At 29.5% G+C, this 15,386-nt stretch overlaps 3 protein-coding genes across 4 annotated transcripts; 1 reads left to right on the top strand and 2 right to left on the bottom strand.

Moving 5' to 3' along the window:
• LOC124941913 lies at positions 1-3,688 on the bottom strand. Of its 2 annotated transcripts, none has more exons than XM_047482294.1 (4): positions 3,533-3,688; positions 3,307-3,411; positions 1,173-1,803; positions 1-782 (listed from the first exon to the last, which is right to left on the bottom strand). In XM_047482294.1, exons 3-4 carry the CDS (start codon positions 1,769-1,771, stop codon positions 158-160), a joined length of 1,224 nt encoding a protein of 407 aa, XP_047338250.1. In that variant the 5' UTR covers positions 1,772-1,803; positions 3,307-3,411; positions 3,533-3,688; the 3' UTR covers positions 1-157. The 2 variants fall into 2 exon arrangements, with proteins under 2 accessions (XP_047338250.1, XP_047338249.1); XM_047482293.1 differs by having other exon boundaries at positions 3,529-3,688.
• A 2,896-nt stretch (positions 3,689-6,584) lies between these two features.
• On the bottom strand, positions 6,585-10,668 carry LOC124942008 (glycine-rich protein A3-like). The gene is made up of 3 exons (XM_047482414.1): positions 10,537-10,668; positions 8,346-8,706; positions 6,585-7,083 (listed from the first exon to the last, which is right to left on the bottom strand). Exons 2-3 carry the CDS (start codon positions 8,668-8,670, stop codon positions 6,836-6,838), a joined length of 573 nt encoding a protein of 190 aa, XP_047338370.1. The 5' UTR covers positions 8,671-8,706; positions 10,537-10,668; the 3' UTR covers positions 6,585-6,835.
• LOC124943936 lies at positions 10,416-14,969 on the top strand. Its single transcript, XM_047484392.1, has 9 exons — positions 10,416-10,623; positions 13,026-13,165; positions 13,233-13,304; positions 13,384-13,556; positions 13,633-13,685; positions 13,906-14,023; positions 14,096-14,218; positions 14,291-14,399; positions 14,643-14,969. Exons 1-9 carry the CDS (start codon positions 10,416-10,418, stop codon positions 14,826-14,828), a joined length of 1,182 nt encoding a protein of 393 aa, XP_047340348.1. The 3' UTR covers positions 14,829-14,969.
• Positions 14,970-15,386: the final 417 nt, after the last annotated feature.

Genomic DNA, 15,386 nt, shown 5'->3' on the forward strand with positions numbered 1-15,386 from the left:
TGGAGAAAATAAAGATTTGAGAATAATAAAGTCAATAAACCATTAATGTTAGTTTCCTGTTCTAATCCTCAATCACAATTTGCATAAAAACATATGTATCATCATAACTTCAAACTATAATCAGTAAGTCAGCAATGGATAATATATAAAGATTCAATTACCATGAATTGGTGTATCCTCTTCTAATCCTCAACTTTTTCCTAAAAGGTCGACAAGCCTCGATACTTAGATCCACTGCAGCCGCCAATGCCATAAAGATCGCTGCATCTTCCACACAAGTAATATGTTTCATCGCCAGCTGAACCATCGGTTTACTACTCTTCCCTTCCCCTTGAACTCTACAACTCATCACAAACCCTCCGCCACTAATATCCGGCGTCGGTCCAGCACGGAGATGCCTATCAGTATCGATGAAAAACTCGCCACCCTTTTCCGTACTAATTAAAACTTCAGAAACTAAGGCATCTTTCCCATCTTCCGGGAGATTCTCTGATAGGAGGCGGAAACGACAACATACAGCGTCACGGGTCCCACTACGATCACGCCAGGCTTCGAGTTTTCCCCAGGGATGCCAGCTCTCGGGACGACATGCATCGGGACGCGCTATTAGCCAAGCTCCCGGGTTGGACCTAGCAACCCAATCACAGCCAGATGATGGTACGAAGGGTGTGGTTATAAATGTTGCAGCCACAACCGAGCCAGAGAGATCGTGTATCTTCACCTTCCATCCTTTTCGTTCTCGTTTGCCTGTATCTTGCTCGGAACCGTCAATTGAAGATACTCTACACAAACCAAAACCATATATGTTAGGTACTTAGATAGGAAATGGGGTCATTTTGACTAACTAACCGTCAAACACAGCGAATCCTGCATTTATTTATCGATTGACACGTTTGGAAACACTTTTTGAATCTGAATCTAGTTTAGAAATCATTACTAAATTTCCTTGTAAACACATTTCATCTGCATGGGAATCCAGATAAGATCACGTTTGAAAACATAACTTAGTCAATACATACTAAAAAATTGTTTACCATTTTTCATCTCCGAATACCATATTCAAAAAATGTTTCCAAATGGCGAAGTATTTAACATGTTTCCAAATATTAGTAATAATATTGTCAAAATATATATAATATAGATAAGAACGTTATTTAAAGAATTCGGATTACCTGTCTCGGCTAAACTTGCAGCTAAAAAGCGGCTGCTTGATCGAACCTCGAAGTTGAACAACTTGAGGACTAAGCTTAATCTCGTCTTCAAATTGAAAAACGAATCTCGGATCTGGATCCAACCTGACCCGTAAATGAAGCTCAGCATCGGGCTTTCCATTGTTCTTCCCAATACCAACCCAGCCATTACAGAGAACCATTGCCTTCCCTAAACACCATTCTTGCCCTATTTCCAATCTAAAAGTTCCAATTTGTTGTCTTTTGATCCCAACACCACAATGAGAACCTTTCCTACCTGCGAAAACGATGATCTCCAGAAACCCTCCTTGAGGAGCATAAAAACAATTGGGAGTTCTTAATGCTTTTAAATCAGATTCTTCAAGATAGAAGCTTGAAGAAGCAGCATTGGTTGGATGTATTGCTTCGGAAACTGAAACAAAGGGAACTGACTTTGTTTGAACTGGAAAACCTCTGAGGCGAATTTCGCATGAACATGGTGAAGAAATTATACGAATCCCCGATTTTGTTGTTGCTGTTGTCCCGGGAATTCTCAATCCTAAGGAATCTATAGATAATCTAATGAAAATTTGAGGATCCATTTTCCTTAAAACAGCAACATAACTCAATTACCCTGTCATAGAAAAAAAAGAGGACATTACAATAATGTCAGCCTGCACAGGGAAATGCCCTTGTTATGGTCAATTTTATATTTTTCCTCTAAGAAAAATGTAAAAACAATAATGTAAGCATGCACATTCAAGGTCTATTTGTTATCACCTTAACAAATTGAGATCTTGAAATACCATCATAACCCTTATAGTTATAAGGCCTATTTGTTATCACATTTTATTACGTTTGTCAAAATCACAATGGTATAGAAAATAATTTGTATACCAAATGGAGCCAGAAGTATCATAATAGTTTGGATCATGATCTATAAAATAATCTTTATACCAAATGAAGCAAAATATAAAACTATAATCTCGTTATGATCCAAACAAGAATCAAATAGAAAACGACAAAGAACCAAATACCAAACGACAAAGAACCAAATACCAAACGACAAAGAATCGCTTCAAATTATAACTTTAGCAGGTTTTCTAATGAGAAAGTTATGCACATTCAGAAGCTTTAACAATAATGACAGCATACACATTCCTATTTGTTATCACATTATCTAGAAATACCATCACAACCCATATAAGGCCTATTTGTTATCACATTGAAAAAAAAAGTGTAATAATTTAGATTATGATCCTGAAAATTTTGTATACCAAATGAAGTCAAAATATCACAATAATTTGGATCATGATCTGTAAAATAATCTTTACACCAAATGAAGCAAAATATAAACTATAATCTCGATATGAACCAAAAAATAATCAAATACCAAACGACTAAGAACCAAATACCAAACGACAAAGAACCAAATAGCAAACGACAAAGAATCGCTTTAAATTATAACATTAGCAAGTTTCTAATGAGAAAGTTATACACATTCAGAAGCTTTAACAATAATGACAGCATACACATTCCTATTTGTTATCACATTAACAAATTGAGATCTTGAAATACCCATCACAACCCATATAAGGCATATTTGTTATCCCATTTTTTTATGATCTGGATCATTATCCCCGATAAAAAAATGTGTTTGTTATGTATGTCAAATATAACAATCAACTACTTTTCCTAATAGAGTTTTTTCTAGACTGAAAACACTTCATTTTCTTCATTTTGCATGTAGTATCTATTTTGCACTTATAGAACAATAGATTCAATAGATTATTATCTAATAAACCAAAGATCTCAAGTACAATTCACACTAAGTAAGCGTCGTGATAGCTATCTACATGGACTAACCCTAACCCTGGTTTTCAAAAAAAACAATTATTCTCATCAGATTCCTATAGAGACTTGTTCATCTTCAAAATTTGAAGCTTTTACTTTCATGGCTAGGTCTTCTCCTTCAAACATTCAATCAATTACTTGTTTGATTAAGAAACCCCATTGGGGAACTAAACATGAATCAGAAATTAACAAGTAACAACTTAACATGATCAATAATTTGATTAAGTTCTCTATAAAGTAATACAATCATCAAATCAAAGATTAATTTCATAAGAAAACAAACCTTTGCCATAAAGCTTTAGTTTTCTCTGTTTCCCAAATCTCAGTAAATCAACTTTATAACTTGAAATTCACTCAAAATCAAACCTCCCCACCATAATTATAAAGCCTGCAACACAAAATCATTCATAAATCATAACCCTTTTTCACCATTCAAAACAGTAAACACACACACACACACACACACATAAATATATATATATATATATACATAATACATACATACATACAATCTTTTTCTTCTTCTTCAACCTCCCGAATATATGTTAGAAATGGAATTCACAAACCATTTCTCTATGGATTATGAATCGCCGATTCAATCCAAAACCCTCTTAGAATTTCTCACAAATTTGCAAGCTTTGATTACGAACTCTCTCTCTAGAGAAAGCTTATGAAGGAATCAAAGAGAGGAAGAACAATGGTTTCCATTATTATTATTATTATTTGGGGAAGAAACGAAATAGATGGAAAAAAGTAATAATAAAATAATAATAAAAATAAAAGACAATATTTTTTTAATTAAAATAAATATACAAAAGTACCAAAAAAAAAGTTATACTTTTTTATCTTCATTTAATTTTATAATATTTATTTACCATTTTAAGTTAAAGTTAGAGCTTGTTTCATTTTGGGATTTTTATAATTTGTTTGGATTTTGTCCAAAAAGTAAGATATTTGAAATTTATTTAATATAAATTACTAAAATATATTTTTAATGTTTAAAATATAACTTCATTAAATAAAGTCAAAATATTTTAACAAAAAAACACAATATGAAACTAGCTATTAATGATGTAGGTTTAAAGAAACTATTTTTTTTTAATTTTTTAAACATAAAATCAAATCAAATTGTATTTACCAAAATTTATTATGGAAAAAAAAAACTTGCAATTAACTTAAAATTTAAAACCCTCATAAATAATACTTTATTTAGGAAACAATTTTCTAATAAATATTAAACAAATAAATAAATAATAGTCACTTGTCAAACTCCTTACATTTTTACTTTATTTGAAAAAAACAAGGAAAAAATATTTATTTTTTTATATAACTTTTTAATAAAAGGAAATTAGTATGAATTTAAGATATTTTTAATAAAAATTATATTTACTAAATTAAGATTCTAATTTAGCTAAAGTGTTTGTATACAAATTTAATTACAAAAATTTTAAAATAGAGTTAGCATGTATACATTGATGATTTTTTTATTTAAATATTTAATTTTTATTTAAATATTAAATATTTTTATTGACTATAGGAAGTTGTATTAATTTTCTTTAAAAAAAAATTAGTATGGAGAATTACCGTTCCTTCTCCTAAATTATGAATATTTTAAATATTTTTTTTTCCACGTATTTTTTATATTTTTTTAGTTAAGCCGAACTAGTTTCACACCATACAGCTATGAACTTGTTTCAACTCAAAACGCAGTTTGAATCGAATTCGTGACATTTTTTTTTTCTGTTAAGCCGACTTCTACCACTAGTCTATCTTAGTGGATACATAATTTTTTTTTATAGTTGTATATTAAACTTTTCTAAATAAATACCATATTCCAAACAAGGCCTTGTAGAGGGATTAGGTGTAATTGTTGGATAACAGCTGTAATCATCTTCATGGCTTGTTGTGCTTGTGTAGGTGTAATACGAAATTTATGTTAATTAACTAATAATTTTATTATTTAATTTAAATAAAATATATCATATTTTAACATAAAAGAATCTCAATTTGATATGCCATTATAAGATTAAGCGACTATGTATTTTTTTATTTAACTTTTTTTTTCTTCATTTTTTAATAAATTAAATTTATTCATATTCAAATATAAAATCATACACATTATGTGTTGTATATATATAGAAACCAATTAATTATATAATATTTTTAAAATATGTTTTTTTGTTGTGTACATAGTGAAATAGTGCAAATGAAGTGATTAATCTAGGTGAAACCTAAATGATGGTTAGGTACTTAGGTTTACACAAATAATAAAATAAATCCTAAGCAACCAAATAACCTATGAGGAATAATGATAAATACTATTAAATGAGTTTAGACTAATAATATTTATATAAATATAAACTAGTAACTTAATTAAGTGGTTTGAATTTTAAAACTCGTATTCACGTAATCATTTGTTTAAATCTATGTTCGATTCTCATTTAAAAAGTATTAGTATTAATAAATAATATGTTCGATTCTCATTTAAAAAACATTAAATTAAGTTGAAGTGAACAGTTTTAACTAGACTTTTCTCACATGGACTCAAAATCAAACAAATAAAAATTAAAATTACAACTACATCATTATATGTGTAGACCAATTACATCATTATATGACTACATCATTGTTTTGTTCAATTTTCTTTTCCTCGTTTTTCCAATGTTATTTTATTAAACGTTTTTTATACTCTTTTATTTAATGAAAGCTAAACTTTTTCAAAAATAAATAAATTATATGACATAAACACCAAGATTTTATCTATACGTCACTATATGTTGACCAACTACATGGCATTTAAACAAAAACTAACAGATATACATTCAACTAAGTTTTAAATATCTATCTATAAATGGTCTTATGTTAAATTGATTCTTATACTTTTATTTTTGTTTAAAATTGCTCATTTTATATTTATTTTGTTTAAAATTGCTCCTTATTATATTTATTTTTGTTTGAAATAGATTAAATCTTTCAAGTAGTACAAAATGAAAAACCTAAATCGAAATATAAATCATTCTTATTTTATGTTAAAATTTCAAACAATCGATCGTCTAAGATTCAAACTAGGTTATGTTTCTTAGATTTGGATTAAAATTTATTTTGATTAATAAACTGATTTCGTCTTAAAATAAAATTACATTTATTCTCACTCCCAATTTATTCTCACTAAGGGAATAGTCGTCATTTTAGTGTAAGTCCTGTATAACCCGTTAATTCAACCATATTCCATATTTTGTATTACGACATCATATTTTATAATGTCTATATACATCTTTCTCTGTCTGAAAATAAAACATAATAAATGCATCTTTGTTTGAGAATTGAGTTGAAAAATTATCTAAAGACGAAATGTGAAAAACTTTGATCGCAATAGAATTTAGAAAAAAAAAATTGATATATCACTTATAATAGAAATTTTGAACTGTTTTTTTTAGAAAAATAGTAAAGATGTTTAAGTCAAAGATGCTTATTATATATATGTTTTATGATCTATTGATCAAAGAAACCTTTTATTTATAGCAAAACACCATGACAACTAAAAATCTCAAAATCTATAGATTCCAGAACCAAACAAAGTTACAGGTGTGTTCTTTATTCTTTTGAATATTTCCAGAATTGGCCAAATAGTTTGTCAATATAAGAAAGAATGGCAATCAAATATTACATTCAAGATACATATATATATGATGGCACAATCAAACAAGGGTCTGTTCGTTTTTTGTTTTCCACAAACTGTTACTGGATTAAATCCATTATTCAGCACAAGCTTATTATTTACTTATGTTTTTAAGATTTAGAATCTAAATATATTATTTCCATTTCTTAAACCTCATCAACTTATGCTTACCAAACATTCCCTTACCATGCTTGTATCTTTTCCCAAACATTCCCTTTCCATGTTTGAACTTTCCATGATGATTGCCATAGAAGCCACCATGAGGATGATGACCATAAAAACCGCCAATTCGATGAGCCCCATAAGCAGCAGCTGCGGCTGCTGCACCACCAGCTAATACCGTTCCCATACCAGGTCCAGACCCATGTCCATACCCATGCCCTGTCAATACATTATTATTTCTTTAATGTTTTACAAGAAATTAGTAACATTGAACTTCAAACAACCGGTCAAAACTCAAAACTGCAAAATGTTCATCATAAGCCATGACAAAATTCTGGTTCTTTATGTGCATATATTATCGAGCCTATTTGGAAACACGATTTTGGTAGTGTTATATGTTTTGGGAACACTTATATGAGAAACAAAGACCTTGTCTGAGGAAGGGTTTTCTCAAAAACAAACAAAAAAACATTTGACAAGGGATATGAGAGTTTTTTTTTGTATTGGAGGACAATGTACCCTTTTTGAATTGATAAGGGGTTATTTGAATTAAATAAAAAAAAATAAACTTCTATCAAACAAGCCCTTAAGTTTTTTGTTTATAAATGTGATCTAATGTGGCAGGGATGGTGTTTCCAAATAATGAGCCCAATGATCTTATAAGGATCACAATCAAGACAATGAACACAAAATATACCCTTTTCCAAATGGGCGTTAATAAAAAAAACTCTATAATCTTCGAAAAAAGAAAACTCGAATAATTAATACGATAAGATATGAAGCTTAGTAATAGTGTTTTTTGGAATTAAAGACTGTATAGTGTTGACTGTTGAGTCTTGTTCTCTTCTCTTTCTGTCTTTCTCTTATTTTCAGTCACAATTCACAAAAATCTTCATAATGCATACTTTAAAGAAAAAGAAGACAAATCTATAGCTAAGATTCAAAACCTTCAAGAGACATGTCACATAAAACGACCTAAATTCTACAATTCAAAGGGCATATTGGACAATACATCCAAAATAAAAAGATGATCTCATATCCCTTATCAAACTATTTTTTCAAAAAAATCATAATGTTTTTCTTTAAACTCTTCTCCGACAAGCTCTTAGTCTCACATAAATTCAAAGATGAAACTTGTGATGTATATTTTTGCTATTGAAAATGATAATTAGACATATTTAGTATCTCATTAAAAATTCTGTCATTTTCATCATCAATACAAGGTTTAAATGCAAAACTATTCTCTAGGAAAAATACATTTTTTTCTTTTTGAAAACCATATAATATAGTTTGTTCCCTAAATCAAACTCAAGACATTTGGCATTTGATCTCTTAAGTAAGACTCTTTCCACTTTAGCTATTCTAGGAAAAAGATTAACTGAATCCTAATTCTCTACTTTCTTTCTATTGTTTACTCGGTTGTTAGTTGTTTATCAGCATCGATATTAATGACATGGTAAAAGAAACAAGAGTATTAATACCTGGAACTAGATGATTATAAGATGATGGTCCCGGATAAGCTGATGGTGGGTAACCACCTGGTGGAGGATATCCGGCATGTGGAGGATATGCAGATGGTGGGTAACCGGAAGAGTGTCCATACACTGCCGGAGGATATGCTGAAGGAGGGTAACCACCCGGAGGATACCCACCAGATGGTGGGTATCCTTGTGGTAAATATCCATAATTATAAGGGTATGAACTGTAAGGAGGTGTGTGCTGTCCCATTGAGTGACCCATGGCAAATCCAGCAAGATTTGAGAAAAGTCCTTTCTCATTGTTTACATTGTTCTCTCCACCTCCCATTTTTTTCTTTAACTTAGAAGTGTGATTCTAAGAGACCTGTGGAAATCATGTGTATGGTAATGTTCAATTTTTTAGAATAAATTAATATATGCAAATTCTGCAGTAGCCAGCTTTAGATTGTCTAACTTCTCGAAAACTATAAACATTTCATACGAAAAAAGATTCACCACTGGTAAGAGTAATCGAATTTTAACGACTGCAGATAGGGTGTAGGTTGTTTAAGCATGTTTGACCCCTATCATTACCAAAACAGCTGGAAATTGATTGAGTTCCTTCAACTCTAATCAAAAGCAGCTGGAAATTGGAAAAAGATAAAGCCAAAGGCAAACATCCATCATAGACAAGAACACAGTTGATTTAGTTTATCAAAATAGGGTTAAGAATTAAGCTATATCAAAGATAATCATTTCTGCAATTTCTACTTCACAGTAAAACAAGAAGTTGGATTGATTCAACATGATCATTAACAATTCCTAAAAATTTATCAAAAAGAGGACAAATGACTGAATCAGATATATTATGGCAAAGCCTACATGCGGTTTCTTAGTGAAATCGGAAAAATAATTAGTCTTAAAACGATCATCCTCGCTTAGGTAGCGATGTATGAGACAACATCTAACTTCTTGAAAACTATAAACATTTCAAACGAAAAAAGATTCACTACTGGTAAGAGTAATCAAAATTTAACGACTGCAGATAGTGTGTAGGTTGTTTAAGCATGTTTGACCCCTATCATTACCAAAACAGAGAAATTAATTTTGCTCAATCAACACATGTTGAATTGATTGAGTTCCTTCAACTCTTAATCAAAAGCCAAAGGCAAATATCCATCATAGACAAGAACTCAGTTGATTTAATTTATCAAAACAGGGTTAATAATTAAGCTTTATCAAAGATAATCATTTCTACAATTTCTACTTCACAGTAAAACAAGAAATTGGATTAATTCAACATGATCATAACAATTCCTACAAACTTATCAAAAAGAGGAATCAGATATATTATGGCAAAACCTACATGCGGTTTCTTAGTAAAATCGGAAACAAAATGAGTCTTAAAACGATCATCCTCACTTAGGGAGCGATGTTCCTTCAACTCTTAATCAAAAGCAGCTAGAAATTGAAACATGATTAAGACAATACAAAGACAAACATCATAGAAACAATAACTAAGTTGATCTAATTTATCAAAATAGTGTTAAGAATTAAGCTATATCAAAGATAATCATTTCTGCAATTTCTACTTCACAGTAAAACAAGAAGTTGGATTAATTCAACATGATCATAGCAATTCCTACAAATTTATCAAAAAGAGGAATCAGATATTTATGGCAAATCCTACATGCGGTTTTAAGTGAAATCAGAAACAAAATTAGTCTTAAAACGATCATCCTTGCTTAGGGAACGATGTTCCTTCAACTCTTAATCAAAAGCAACTGTAAATTGAAACATGATTAAGACAATACAAAGGCAAACATCATAGAGACAATAACTCAGTTGATCTAATTTATCAAAATAGTATTAAAAATCATTTCTGCAATTTCTACTTTATAGTAATAACAAGAAGTTGGATTAATTCAACATGATCATAACAATTCCTACAAATTTATCAAAAAGAGGAATCCGATATGCTATGGCACAGCCTACATGCGGTTTCTTAGTGAAATCAAACAAAATTAGTCTTAAAACGATCATCCTTGATTAGGTAGCGATAAGAGACAAAATATAACTTACAGACGCTGTCGAATGATAGACGAACGATCGATTCTAGAAAAAAGAACGTTTGGAACAATAACAGAGGAGATTACATCATTGAAAACAGAAGAAAAGCGTGAAGAAAGGAAGAGGAAGAAGAGATATGTATTACCGGAGAAAGAACAACAGAGAGAACACCTGCAATTGGCGTTCAATATCGCCAACCTCTGGAATTATGGCGGTTTCCCACTTTCTTCAAGTCCGTCCCCACAAGGGAATCAAATTAAGAGAGAAGAGATAAACGAGAATCATTGCGGAATAATATTAACAATGTACTAATTTTAATATATTGAAAATATCGAAACTATACTAAAATTAAAAATTAAAAGTATACCGTCAATATTCGATAATAGATACGTTACATGTATATGTATAGTACTGAGATTTCAATATATCAAAATATCGAGGGGTATAATTTTTCTTATACTGAAAATTTATATAAGGTATACACAAAGCTAGTATTGAGTTTTGGGCTACCCTAAAAAATAGATATATAGATTTAAATTTTCATTTTAAACTATTAAGTTAAGGTATAAGGTTTAAAATTATAATAAATTTAACTAAATAATTTATCGTTTTTAATAATTGAACTGTCCTAGTCTGAAGATTTACCAGACTTTTAATAAATGAGCTGCCCTAGCCTGAGGATTTATTGGACTTACCCCAAGACCGGCATACAACGTGAATAAAAAATTACGGTACCGACTCACCCTAATACTAATAATCTTTTACATTTTTTTTAAATAGTTAATTAACAATATTAGGAAAGGAATAATAGTTAGAAGTATATTAAATGTTTTGTCGATTTCTTTTTAATCAAATTATAAATTTATAATACAAACAATAATAATTTTTTACACTAATTTGAGATAATAGGCTTCAAAATAATTTTAAAAAGATTATGTACTTGCATAGAATTAATATATTATTAAACAATTTATACAAGAATATTATTTTAAAAAATAAAATAATATAAATTTAGTTGATAATAATTTTTTTTTTATGGATATACACTAATACAAAGAGGACATAAACATAAATATTTTATAATAGTTCCAATTAAAATAGTCAAATTTGATGAGTTCAATTCTATATTAGACTCCTTAAATGGAGGTCAAACTAGTTTTCTACCATTAATTTATTTAATAGATTATGGTAGTTTAAATAACACGAGTATGTCTAAAGAATTTTACGTTAATTCGATTTTTAATTAAGAATGTCTTAAATTGAAATGTACTATAAATATCATTATATATTATACTTAAAGATAGTTTAATTTTGGATTTTTTAAATTTTTTTTATGGATTTTTGTATGATAAAAATGAGTTTTTTTATATTTGTTTAAAATAATTATTAAAATATTTTGTTTATAATTAAAATTAAAATTTATCATAATAGAATAATAATATTTTAGTTGATGATTATAACAGTGATATGATAAAAAAAACTAATAAAAGTGTAAAAAATAAATGGAAGATCAAATCACCTCTTAGGTTACATTATTTTTTTTAATGTAGTTATAGGGTACTTATCTAAAATATAATAAATATTACAATAATATATTTTTCAAAGTCTATAATAAGCTTCAAAGTCAAAGATTTTAGTCAATATTATTTCAATTAGTAAAGTTATTCATTTCATTTAGAATTTTGAGATTTATTTTTTTATTTTTTATTATAATATTTTATATTTGAATAGAGTAAATAAGTGAAATAGTATCTTTAATTTAATAGAAGTTTGTAATTTAATTTTTCCTAAAATTGTTTTTAGTTAAATTATGGATTAGAAAAAACACTCAAATACAACAATCATCCTCTTATAAATCAAATAATTATATTAGGAAGATTGAGTTTCTTATAGCTACTTTTAATTAAAAATTAAATATAAATAAATAAAGTATAAATTTTTGTGTGATATCTAATCATTTCAAGATATGATTTTTTAAGGTTTGATCATTGATATATATTATCTATGGTGATGGTATTATATAATTTTTTATGGGAGAATTTGTGAGATTCTAAATTTTCTTTAAAAATCTCATTTTGTTAGATGTGTGTTGTTGATGGAGGAATTTTAAAAAAATAATAAATGAATGAAAAAAATATACATTATGGTTAATCACTGCAGAATGTGTTGTGAATAGGTGAAACCGACACATTACTTGTTTTTGCATTGTAAATGACTGTTTGCGATTTAGAGTCTATTTTAAAACATAATTAGAATTGAGGGAGTGGTGTCTCAGTCAATCTTCGGTTGTTGGGATATTTATTTTTATAAAAATCGTGAGCTCGGTGGGATTGAGTTGATGAGTTCCTATTCTAATTATTTTATAGTAGACTATTTGGTTCAAAAAAAATTGTATGTTTTTTATTGATAACGTTCCACCAATCAATGTGTTTACTCCACAACGAGTTGGAGTAGTTAGTGAACTTATTAATTTTTGGAGAATCTGTGAACTTGTTAACGTTAAATTTTATATTATGTTTGTTCGTTAAGTAAACATTTTTTTACTTACGAAATAATTTCGTGTATGTTTAATACATTTGTTTTTTTAGATTGCACCAAATTATTCATTCTAAGTTTTAAAAAAAATATCTAAAGAGTGTGCCACTAAAGTAGCAATCTTTGGAAGCCAAAAGCAAATTCGAGAAAACTGGTGGCGGGTAATCGCCGGAGAAGATGGTGTCGATGGTAGCTTCATATCTATCACTGCCGTCGCCGTCGCCGTCGCCGGCACCGCAGTTTCTCTCTCCACTAAATTACCATTTCAAAAACCTGAATTTCCGTTGTTCTGCAATGCCTGACCAGCTTCAACAAGAACAACAAAAACCCACTCCCCAACTCATCGCTGTTAATCATCGACCCGCCGTCATCCTTCCCGTTGAGTCTTCACCATCGTCTCCTTTCTTTCTCTCAATCAATTAAAATGTTCATTTTCCACGATTTGTCTTTTTTCTAGGGTTTAGGTAACAATACAAGCGATTACAAGAATCTGGAGATCATTTTGAATGATTATGGAATTCAAACGGTTGTTGCTAAAGTTTCAAGGATTGATTGGTTGAGAAATGCTGCTGGTCTAGTGGATCCAAATTACTGGCGAGGCACTCTTCGTCCTCGCCCTGTTCTTGACTGGTAACATCTCTTCTTCTTCTTCTTCTTCTTGTTTTCCATTTTCACTTATTATAAGAAGTATGATTTTGGATTCAAGGTATTTGAAGAGGGTTGATGAAGCTGTTTGTGAAGCCAAAGAACTAGCTCAAGGTTTGTTATATTAGCTTCAAGCTATTCAAATAAATCTAAAGTATGTCTATTTGAATGAATCATGAATCAATTCTTGAGAAATTTGGTATTTTTCTCGAATCCAACTTCATTAGATTTCATCATATAACTTACCCTTATCTAAGAATTCTTTGCCTCTTCATGAAGTATGAAGTTTGTATCATCGGGCAATTGTAGTAATGAAAAGAACTTATCATTGCAGGAGGGACATTATCTTTAGTTGGACACTCGGCAGGAGGATGGTTAGCGCGTGTTTACATGGAAGAATACGAAACAGCTTCTCGTGTTTCCTTATTATTGACACTAGGAACTCCCCATCTGTATGTTTTTTATTTGAGAAAATAAAATTCATTTTATTAAATTTAGCTAATGTTTCAGAAACATTACATTAGGCCGGCTCCAAAGGGTATACCTGGTGTTATTGATCAAACTAGAGGCCTTCTCAATTACGTCGAGAAAAATTGTTCAAAACCTGTGTATACTCCTGAACTTAGATATGTTTGTGTAGCTGGAAGGTAAAACAGTAATTTCTTATTATATCGTGTTGGTCTGGAAACTAGAAAGTTGGCTGATGAATGACCATATAGATATCTCCAAGGGGCTCGTTTATTTGGGAACTCAGATGTAGAAGTAGATATGGTTCCTAAGCCTGTCCCAACATTTCGTGAGCGGTTTGTTGGTCAAGGATACAAACAGGTAAAGAATTCTATGTTCAGAATATGTAAGAAGGATTGAGCCTTTTCCAAACTATCTTTTGAACTATTAGTGAAAGATTACTATTTTGAGATGCTCTATCATCCTCTTAGTTCAAAACTCTTACCATTTAAACTATACAACATAAGAACATGTTTGATTTTTATTTAAAACACTTTAATGGAAATGTGGATTATGATTTATGACAATGAGATGCTCTGCTAACCTCCTTCGTTTTTTTGACAGGTATGTGGAGAGGCAAATGTATGGGGAGATGGGATAGTTCCCGAAACGTGGGCTCATTTGGAAGGAGCGATGAATATAAGTTTGGATGGGGTTTACCATTCGCCTGTTGGCTCGGATGAATTGTCAAGGCCATGGTATGGTTCTCCAACTGTTGTTGAACAATGGGTTCAATATCTACTTCATTAATTTGAAGACATTTAGATGATCTTATAATACATTCATACCCATTTGTTAATACTTTTACATTATTATTGTATATATTCTCAATTCACAACATTCATTACTTGTAAAATCAGTGAAAATTTGTCTTAATTGATTTGATGATTATCACGGACAATTGAAATTTTCGATAGGACTTAGAGTGACTTAATGTTCATGAATGTGGAGATTTACATTGTGTTATGGGTAAATGCTAAACTTGAAAAGTGAATTTGCACATCACATTGAATCTATGTAGAAGTTGAAAAGTATAATAATAATCTTTAAAATAAATATAATATTAATATATCTTAAGTTTGTAATATTGGTCTTATTTTTTTAAATTTAATTTTGTTTAATTAATTGTTTTAAAAATTAGTTAACTTTTTTTATTATAAATTATTTAATATATATATATATATGATTGGTCAAAATTTAAATTATTGTTTTTGTTTTTTTAATATAAGATATTATAATGGCCTCACCGTTAATAGGATGAAAATCTGTGCAGTTTTAGATCTAGTTATAGGAAGTTTGACCGATACA

This window comes from Impatiens glandulifera, chromosome 6, assembly GCF_907164915.1.
Source record: "Impatiens glandulifera chromosome 6, dImpGla2.1, whole genome shotgun sequence".
In the NCBI taxonomy this organism is placed as follows: Eukaryota; Viridiplantae; Streptophyta; class Magnoliopsida; order Ericales; family Balsaminaceae; genus Impatiens; species Impatiens glandulifera.

Bases quoted from the DNA above. Each gene is read 5' to 3' on its own strand.
- LOC124941913 (XM_047482294.1), bottom strand. From the start codon at position 1,771: ATGGATCCTCAAATTTTCATTAGATTATCTATAGATTCCTTAGGATTG. The intron at 783-1,172 runs GTAATCCGAATT...TGGTTTGTGTAG, and splicing joins TGCAAGTTTAGCCGAGACAG to AGTATCTTCAATTGACGGTT.
- LOC124942008 (XM_047482414.1), bottom strand. From the start codon at position 8,670: ATGGGAGGTGGAGAGAACAATGTAAACAATGAGAAAGGACTTTTCTCA. The intron at 7,084-8,345 runs GTATTAATACTC...ATGTATTGACAG, and splicing joins TTATAATCATCTAGTTCCAG to GGCATGGGTATGGACATGGG.
- LOC124943936 (XM_047484392.1), top strand. From the start codon at position 10,416: ATGATAGACGAACGATCGATTCTAGAAAAAAGAACGTTTGGAACAATA. The intron at 13,166-13,232 runs GTTTCTCTCTCC...ATGCCTGACCAG, and splicing joins TCGCCGTCGCCGGCACCGCA to CTTCAACAAGAACAACAAAA. The intron at 13,305-13,383 runs GTTGAGTCTTCA...TCTTTTTTCTAG, and splicing joins GACCCGCCGTCATCCTTCCC to GGTTTAGGTAACAATACAAG.